The sequence below is a fragment of the Brassica napus genome, chromosome C6 (genome assembly GCF_020379485.1).
Source record: "Brassica napus cultivar Da-Ae chromosome C6, Da-Ae, whole genome shotgun sequence".
In the NCBI taxonomy this organism is placed as follows: domain Eukaryota; kingdom Viridiplantae; phylum Streptophyta; class Magnoliopsida; order Brassicales; family Brassicaceae; genus Brassica; species Brassica napus.
Window position 1 is genome coordinate 2,456,067 of NC_063449.1, and position 9,914 is coordinate 2,465,980.

Sequence of the window (9,914 nt, forward strand, 5' to 3'; positions counted from 1 at the left end):
AATTGTTGAAATGATAAGTAACCAAAATATGTCATGGGCCATAACACACATCAGATAAGCCCACAAAATCTACAAATGAAACACGATTTACCAAAAAAAGAACACAAAATATTTCAAAAGTCCAAAAACGACCCATTAAAAAGAATTCTGAGAGCATCTTTAATGGTGTGCCACATGACATTTTTCTCCGTATGGAGAAAAAAAAACAACTTTATTGTTATAGATATTCATACAGTTTGTTTTTTTTTTGTAACCAAATTCATACCATATTTCATATTATGGTTTAGTTTTTGTTATCTCGGTTTTACCAAATTGAACACTAAAGAAAAGGCAGTGTCAGAGGTTGATTGTTTGTTGATTCTAGATTAGATTTTGGTTTTTGTTTCTCTAGAATCTATTTTTTTCTCCAATCAAGATTTTGGTAAAACAGATTTCCTATTTTTTAGGGAAACCTGGGTTTCTAATGCATCCCACGGCTACTTTTCTTTTTCTTTTAACGAGTTATTAATTATATTAATATATAAAACAGCATCAATTTTTATAAAACAAACACAAATTCACGAAAATAATCTTCTCTACATATCAAACTATTATAGTTTTGTTTATTTAAATAAATTCCATAATAATTTAATCATATTTTAAATCTTAAAGTAAAATAATTAATTTTAAATAATAAATAATATATATTTATTAAACTAGAATTTAATTTTGTATTCTAAACATTGGTATATTAATGTATTATTTTATGATATTTGAATTAAATAAATTTAATATAATTTAAAAAAAATATAAAAATATATTTAAATTTTTCTTAGTCTTTCAAATAATAAACTAACTAATAATTGTGTACTATTTGATATGTCTAGAATCAAATAGTACTTTAAAAATATAAATATTAATATCTGTTTATAATATTTGAATTCGGAAAGATTTTAAAAAAATATATAATTAATTTTTTAAAAAAATTAGAAAATAAATAAATGTATTTTACGGGGTAATGTTTTATGTGGTCTATTATTTCTATAATAAGTAATATTTTATTAATTTTAATCAATTTTAGTTACAAGAAAAATAATAAATAAAATATAGTTATAAACTAAAAGATAGTTCTCATGTTTTTCTAAGAACTAATACTAGAGAAAAAAAAAATTATTAAATATCTTACCAAATTTAAAACCAAAAACCAAAACAATCATTCATGCTCTTCAAAAAACTAGAATCTAGTGGAAAATAAAAAACGAGAAACCAAAAATTAAAAACTAGCAAAACAGGGGTCACTTAAAACTGATAAGGCTTGAACTACATGCCGTTGTGTAGGCGTACATGTAAAACTCCTTGCTGTTTTAAATTCAGTAAAAGCACACAATGTATCGCGTGGTCATCGAAATTATTTGATTAGGGTTAGGAAATTGGCGAGACTTGGTAACTCTCGGGTTCCTGGTATGTGCTTTCGCTTCGAATCGGAGAGAGGCAGCAGCTAATTTTGTTGGAACATGTCGAACAATCCTCCTCAGTCCTCTGGTGCCCAGGTACGCAAAGTGTGCCCAAACTTGCTCTCTTTTTACTCCGTTTGATATTTGATTCTGAGCAATTTGAGATAAGCTTTATTTAAATAAAGCTACGAAGATCTGAATTTCTATCTTTCAGCAGTTTCGGGGGATGGTTCCTGGGCAACAGGGTCAGCATTTTGTTCGTGCAGCTTCACAACAGCCGTTTCATCACCCCTACGGACATATTGCATCATCATCAACACCTCCAGTTGTAGGCTTTGGTACATCTGGGCCTCCGTTTCCTTCTTCATATTCAGTGAGGCTTCTTGCTTTCCCTGTATTTTTTGGATGACCCTTTTTTTACACGTGTATGATTGATTCTTGATCTTGTAGTTTACACCATCATCATCTTATGCTCCGCATATGCATGCATCTGGTAGTGTCCCACCAGCAGCCAACTCTTGGCCTGCTCCTCCTGTAACTCAAACTACAACACTTGTTTCCCCTCTTCAGCAGACACCAGCCACTCCCACTCCCACAGACCCAGTAAGTTTTGATCCCCTATTTACCCTGTGGAATCAATCAGATTATGTTAGAGTTGTATTGAGGCTACCCTCTTTATCATTTATGGCATTTTCCTCCCTACTTTCTTGAGATACTATATCTCTAGGTGTTCCCCAACTTAATACCAAATGTTAGTTTATTTTCTCTGAACCTTTACTTAGCTCAAGCTCTGATGATAAGGTTGAAAACATGAACTGTTTCTTAAGGATGAATAACAGACACTGAACCTGGAATTCTCAATGACCTACGGTTTTGTTCTAGAGATCCCAAAATTTCTCTCTAGCTTTTCAAATCATCAAATGTTTACTCAGTCACTAGTTAGCTGATTTGGCAATTATTGATGAACTCTTATCAAACTTCTCTAGTCTCTACCTAACTTACCAGTTGTGTGTTGTGTTTTTTTCTTTATGTGCTTGTTCAATTAACAGGGAAATCTGACTCCACAATCTGCATCTGACTGGATGGAGCATACATCTGCTGATGGTAGAAAGTATATTACTGAACTAATGATTAAGATTTAGGCCGATTATCTTCCTTTTTGTCTATATTCATGCAGTCCCCGTTACAAATTGATTACTTTTCATGCCGATGTTCTTACATGGTTTTGGATCTCTATGATACCTAAAACTTTTTCCAGTTATCTGATGGATACTTATCTTTTCTAGGTATTATTATAACAAGCAGACTAAACAATCAAGTTGGGAAAAACCTCTTGAACTGATGACACCACTGGAGGTAAGACTTTAGTCATTCTTCTAAGATGATTTTCATCCTGCCTATCATGGAAGCTTGTTAGTGCTCCACTTCACTAGTTATGTAAACTGTTGCATGCGTTGTCTGGAAAATGTTGTTTTATTATATTCTCTTCCACTGGTTTGGAAACTCCATGGTGACTGAGAGATATAACGACTGCTAAGTGCTTATTTGAAGCCAGGCATTTTCACTTTTTTTAAAACATGCAAATATACTTTTGGTATTTTCAGTTAATTGATCTCTTAGGTGATGCCAGACCATTTTTTGCACCCATGTTAATTTGTCTTTCTTTTCAGTGTGAGATTTGATAAGTTTTCACTTTTAGTTAGGCTCCAATGGTAGCAATGCTTCTCTTGTGTAAATATGTTGGCGAAAATTTTGTAGACAGGTTGGGTCAGACTGCAGATTTATTATTCTCGTTGGATTAATTTATTTCTTTTTCGTATTTTATTTATTTTTAAAATTAAATAGTTTTTACTCTCTGCCCTCGTTTTCTTTATTAGTATAATAGAACTTCAAAAGTACCTTGCCCTGATCTCTTCAGAGGTTTCCTGTTGTTTGTGTTGTGAGTATTGTTCTCTCTCTGCTAGTTTTTGATTTACAAGACAATTTTATTGCACCATACGCAAGAAATATGAGATCTGAATGCTATCGTGAATGGATTAGTTTGGGGTATATTAAACCAAGTTTATTGATAGACCTGATAAACTCCTGTCTTGGAGCCTGAGTTTGGCGTGTGGTTGACATGTTCATATTGCTACTATGCGTACATAGGAGCACATAGATCTTAATTTCTCGTCTGCTAGATCCGATTACCTTAATGACGTTTTGGGTGTCTGTGGAAACAATATTGATTTATACATCAAAATCTATCCTACATTTGCATGATTTTATAGTTTCTCGCAAGTCGCAACTTTTAATCTCATTTTACAGAGGGCAGATGCGTCCACTGTGTGGAAGGAATTTACAACAGCTGAAGGAAGGAAGTAGGCGTCTTTAAATTTCATTGGTTTTTATTTCTTGGTTATGCTCTTTTGTTGCAACTGATTTATTGTTTAAATTCATGCAGATATTATTATAACAAGGTTACAAAGGAGTCTAAGTGGACAATTCCGGAAGATTTAAAGGTTTGCCAATTTACTTATCCCATATGCAGATTTCCCAATGCGGTGCGCCGCCCTACATTAAACCTGCATTGTTGTTTTGTGCAGTTAGCTCGGGAACAAGCCGAATTAGCTAGTGCAAAGAGGTCCCATTCCGAAGATGAATCGACCTCTCTATCCCACATTGCTGCATCCTCATCTGATCTAGCTGTAAGCACTCCTGTTACCGCTGTTGTTCCCAGTACATCTTCAACAATTCCTGCGCATTCTACAAGTCCTATTCCAGCGGGTTTGGCTGTACCTGTCATCCGTCCTCCCCCTGTTGCTTCTGTTACTCCAGTGTCTGCTGCAACCAGTGATACGGAGGCTACTGCAATGTACCATTTTATTTGGGAAGTTTTGTTTGATGATTATACACTCTTATCACGTCTCTGAATTTAGCTTGTATGCTCTTCTTACTAGGAAATTGGATAATTTACCGTCTCAGGGGGCATATGAATCAAATGATGGAGCGCCAGCACCAAATAATGAGGCATGACTTTGCTATGCCTTTTTATAATGACTTGTCTAGAATCTAATAGTGTAGTCCTATTTGTTCTGCTTCCCTGCTATCTAATTCAGTTTCATGTATATCGAGGTCAATAGATACCTTGTACAAGTTTTGAAAAAATTATATTTAGTGTTTACTGTACGTGCGGTGATTTGGCGGTTTCACGAATATGCTTTCTAATTACATTGAATGTTTTCGTTAGGTTGATTATAAGGAAATTTCGGTGAATGGAAAATCCAATATGACACCTGCAGGTGACAAAGCAAACGTTGAGGAACCCATGATGTATGCTACTAAGCAGGTATTTTCTTAACCTAATTTTCTCCTCCTGTTATCTGTATCTTTATGTTTCTTGTAAAATTCTAATCGGTTACCCATCCGTGTGTTTTTGCACTGTTGTTTATTTTTCTCTAGGAGGCCAAAGCTGCTTTCAAGTCTCTTTTGGAATCTGTAAATGTTCAGTCCGACTGGACATGGGAACAGGTACTGTGGATAATAGATATGGCATGTATTCTTTCTCTTCCTGACCATTACCGACATATCATCTCCTTGTAGACAACGAAAGTGATTGTTCATGATAAAAGATATGGTGCTTTGAGGACACTCGGTGAGCGGAAACAAGCTTTTAACGAGGTATATATTTTGTTAGTTCTTAGGAATGATGTGCAAATGCATTTAAATATCCCTGTCTGTAAAGTATTGCTGTCTTTATTTGTGATGCAATCAACTTCTCAGTTCTCACTGGTAGATCTCCACTTTCAGTAGCTTTATGCTTACATCTGATTGTCAATTCTAATGTGCCAGTATCTCGGTCAAAGGAAAAAAGTGGAAGCTGAGGAAAGGCGATGGAGACAGAAGAAAGCGCGGGAAGAATTTGTAAAGATGCTAGAGGTATGTACCAAAGGACTCAGAAGTTCGGTGTTTCATTGTTTAGTGTGGTTCATGAGCTGATATAAGTGTTATAATGGTATATCTTGACCTCAGGAGTGTGAAGAATTATCATCATCCATGAAATGGAGGTTTGGCTTTCAGCTAATGAAAGAATCTTTGGTTCTTGTCTTTATTGTATGTGACGTATGTGCTAATATAAACTTTTTCCTCACCAGCAAAGCTTTGAGTTTGTTTGAAAATGATGAGCGTTTTAAAGCTGTTGATCGCCCAAGGGATCGTGAAGATCTTTTTGACAATTATATTGTGGAACTTGAGAGGAAGGTAATTATCTTGCTTTTTTTCAGTTTGGATGTTTAATAAGATACTTTGCTCTTATAAACAAACCATGCCATGGAAACGAGCTACACGAGGGATAATTATTGCTGGTTGTTACCATTTGAAATGTCCTTTTCTACCTTGGATAATCATAAGAGACGTGACATAATTATAGCAAGCTAATGCTTTTGGTGGTCACTTAGATTGGGGCTGAGCAAAGATCTGGTGCGCCAGCATGATGGCTTTTGAAGCTTCTATAGAGAATATATATATATATATATATATATATATATATTTGTTTTGTTTTGTAGAATGGGCAAATTCATTTTTTGGATAGACATCATGGATCCTTTAATCTGCAGGAAAGAGAGAAGGCAGTGGCAGAACATAGGCAGAAGATGGCAGAGTATCGGAAGTTTCTTGAAACCTGTGACTATATCAAAGTATACAACTGTTTGTGTAACTAATTCCTACATATATTTTGCGTTATAGACCTTTCCATAATGTCTTATATAATACGTTTTGAAGGCAAGTACACAATGGCGAAAAATTCAGGATAGACTGGAGGATGATGAAAGATGCTCATGTCTTGAAAAAATAGATCGTTTGATTGGTTTTGAGGTACGTAACTTCATCGAGAAACTCAGGCTGTCACCACTAGAATATTTTTCTAATGTTTGTTATCCCAGGATTACATTAATGACCTGGAGAAGGAGGAAGAGGAGCTGAAGAGGGTAGAGAAGGTAAGGTCGATGTTAAGAATTGTAATCTCATATTTGTTCTTCTGGAGTCCAAAGCTAATTCTTTCATTTTCATGTCGAGCTAGGAACATGTTAGGCGGGCTGAAAGAAAAAACCGTGATGCATTTCGTACACTACTGGAAGAACATGTCGCTGCTGGCATCCTTACAGCCAAGACGTACTGGTTGGAATATTGCATTGAGGTGCCCGACCTATTTTCATCTTTGTTGAAAAAATTATGTTGGATTCTTTTGCTCAGTTATTTTTTTGAACAGGTAAGAGACTTGCCTCAATACCAAGCTGTTGCATCTAATTTGTCTGGCTCAACTCCTAAAGACTTGTTCGAAGAAATCACGGAAGAATTAGAGAAGCAGGTAATTTGGAGTAGATATAGTATACTTGTCAATGGCTGTACTATTATAGCTTTGCGTGAATCTAATAGTTGAGAAATTAAACCGGTTTTGTTTTAATGAACAGTATCACGAGGACAAGAGTCGCGTAAAGGATGCGATGAAGTCGAGGAAGGTAAGTAAAAAATTAGCTAGCATTTCTGCCTATTCCTATGCCAAACTTTTCTCTAATCCATTTCTCTAATAGGTTTCCATGGTCTCCTCATGGGTGTTTGAAGATTTTAAATCTGCTCTTTCAGAAGATCTCAGTTCTCAACCAATATCAGACATAAATTTAAAGGTACTGGCTCAGTTGTGAGAAGTAACATTTTTCAGCTGATAACATTTCGACATGAACGCTTTTCTAAATTGTGTGAATTCGAAAATTATATGAGCTACTGGTTCAAACTTGTGCTTCTCTCTGTAGTCAGAGAGTTTAAATTGTTGTTCATGGCATGCTTTAAACCTATCACAACTTGGTTGCGTTATTTCGCAACTAATCGCTGATGAGATTTATGTAAACATTTGTGAATGAATAATCGTTGAAAATATTTTCTCGAGTACAACAAAGATTTGTGAAGGTATTCTTTGAAAGCTCAGTTGAATAGGCTTTAATGTGTCTATTTCCATTGTATATCAGCTTATATATAATGAGTTGGTTGAGAGGATGAAGGAAAAAGAAGAAAAAGAAGCCAGAAAGCTTCAGCGTTTGGCTGAAGAGTTTACCAATCTTTTGCGCACTTTCAAGGTATATCTTACCCATGGTGACTGACTTTTCTCTGAATTCTCTAGGACGTTTAAACATAAATTTATTTCTGTTAGGAAATAAACGCAGCTTCAAATTGGGAAGATGTCAAACAACTAGTTGAAGAAAGTCAAGAGTACAGGTAAATTGTTTCTTGCTTTAGAACAAGAATCTTCATAGCTCTTAACAAACACCTTGAATAAGAGAATAAAAAGGCTCCATTTCGGATTTCTTCAGATCGATTGGAGATGGTAATGTTAGCAGAGGGCTTTTTGAGGAATACATAACGAGTTTACAGGAAAAAGCAAAGGAGAAGGAGCGTAAGCGTGATGAGGAAAAGGTAATGGAAACTCTTTATGATCTTTTTTGTTTTTATGTTGAAAACAGGTGTCTAAGATTTTTACTGTTGTGGAAGTTGCAGAGTAGGAAAGAGAAGGATAAGGAGGAGAAAGAGAAGCGGAAGGAGAGAAGGGAAAAGGAAAGAGAACGCGAAAAAGAGAGGAGTAGCAAAAGGGAGGAATCGGAGGGTGATGTAGATGTGAGTGAAGGTCAGAAAGAGGAGAAACGAAAAGGAAAAGACCGAGACAGAAAACATAGGAGACGCCATCACAATTCTGATGATGATGTCAGTTCTGATAGGGATGACAGAGAGGAGTCGAAGAAGTGGTCATCATCCCGTAAACATGATCGCAAAAAATCAAGAAAGGTACTTCCTCTCAACCTCAGTTCTGACTCAGCTAAGCTTCAAATTTGACAAGATGTTCAAAATTTAAGAGAGATGATTTTCCTGGCAGCACGCAAACACGCCAGAATCAGACAGTGAAAATCGGCATAAAAGACAGAAGAAAGAGCAGCGTGAGAGTAGTCGTCGAGGTGGTGGTAATGACGAGTTAGAGGATGGAGAGGTTGGGGAAGATGGTGAAATCAGACTTTAATCGCTGAGAAGTGGTTAATAACATTTCTTTCTTCATCTGAAACCTTTTCTACTTCTTTTAGAGACTTTTATTCCTAATGGTTCATCTTTACACACTCTACTACTCTAGTGATATTTTTCGTTTGCGTTTCCTTAATAATCGGATATAATCTATTTACTTTATTTTTTGTTTTTTAAACACTGAGTTTAATATTTAGCTATCACGGCAAATAAGACTCAAAGTTGAAAACAACATTCAAACCCATACCAGTAGGTAGGCAATGGAGATAACAAGAAAAAAGCCAAGTGACATGAATATCGGAACACATGATGAGTTGAGGACCTCAGGTGATGTGGTGCCAAAAAAACAGCAGCGTGAGGGTCCCTATGCCTCTTCTGCAATCGGATGATGGAGCCATCTGGGTCCATTCCGTGCAATGCAGGAGTGGTATCTATGATCAGTGGTTACACTATGCAAATCTTCACATTAATACTGGTACCACGTAGTCTAGGCTCCAAACTTGCAATTTTTACAGCTTTGTAACAATGTCATTTGAAAGATGCGACAAATCGGAGAACGAACCAGACGCTGCAAGCATTCTCGAGCAAGAAGGAACAATGATTGAAAGATAAGCATTCTCGAGCAAGAAGGAACGATAATCCGAAGATGATGTTGTGGAGTCTCAATGATTGAACACGTCAACCACTGAAAAGGTGGCCCACAGTTTAAACTCTTCTGGGCTCTTCCCAGAGAAATATGCATAAGGGTCTTCTCTTTGCAATCACGTAAAATCCATGATGCTTCACAATTCACATAACCAATTGATCCACGATGAGCTAACTAGTTGGTGGTGCATGCCATCATCTTTCGTGTGCTAGCACTTCATTTGCAACATTGAGATTAGCCTGATGAGGGAAGTTGATATTAAACCAGATCGTTGCATCCTCCTCTGAGAATTGCAGCATGGGCTAATTTGATCTTCTAAAGAATCAATGAGTTTCTAGCCTTCCAGATGTATCATAGGATCCTCGGGAAATTGTATGTAAGAAAAATACAGTTTGTGGAAAGTCCCAAGGATGGTAGTGGTCGTTTGTCAGCCATCCAAATCGTAGGTGCCAATTGACATAAAAACAATGTATGACATAGTTTCTCAGCCAACTCCACACAACTTGCATGTCGGATTCACTTGGATGCCTCTTGATACAACTTGTTTGAGACCGCCAACACTCCACACAAAGTGTCAAATTTTTAGGAAAGTCTGTAGTAATTAAATACTACTCGACAACTTTCTTTCAGAAAGAGAAACTATTTGTAACGGCCGCCTACGGCTAATGGACCATCCACGCCCACTCACTCGGTCGGTGGGCTCCATCCCATCCGACGGACGGTGCGTTAATTTTTTCAAGGTTCGAAATCATTGTTTACTAGCCATACAATCACCACCCGACCTTTTTTCGTGT

The 9,914-nt window shown here is 36.3% G+C and overlaps 1 protein-coding gene across 3 annotated transcripts; it reads left to right on the forward strand.

The window, feature by feature from the left end:
* The first annotated feature begins 1,351 nt into the window (after positions 1-1,351).
* Positions 1,352-8,636, forward strand: LOC106375621 (pre-mRNA-processing protein 40A). 3 transcript variants are annotated; one of them, XM_013815582.3, is made up of 27 exons: positions 1,352-1,529; positions 1,651-1,806; positions 1,884-2,036; positions 2,483-2,544; positions 2,720-2,789; positions 3,741-3,793; positions 3,877-3,934; positions 4,019-4,287; positions 4,373-4,442; positions 4,663-4,761; positions 4,875-4,943; positions 5,016-5,093; positions 5,265-5,351; positions 5,445-5,479; positions 5,567-5,672; positions 6,029-6,109; positions 6,195-6,287; positions 6,356-6,409; positions 6,493-6,609; positions 6,682-6,780; positions 6,884-6,931; positions 7,004-7,096; positions 7,436-7,543; positions 7,618-7,682; positions 7,778-7,880; positions 7,962-8,246; positions 8,335-8,636. In XM_013815582.3, the coding sequence occupies exons 1-27, from the start codon at positions 1,494-1,496 to the stop codon at positions 8,473-8,475; spliced, it is 2,688 nt and encodes an 895-aa protein (XP_013671036.2). In that variant the 5' UTR covers positions 1,352-1,493; the 3' UTR covers positions 8,476-8,636. The 3 variants fall into 3 exon arrangements, with proteins under 3 accessions (XP_013671036.2, XP_048616498.1, XP_013671034.2); XM_013815580.3 differs by having other exon boundaries at positions 1,376-1,529; positions 1,648-1,806; XM_048760541.1 differs by having other exon boundaries at positions 5,445-5,672.
* Positions 8,637-9,914: the final 1,278 nt, after the last annotated feature.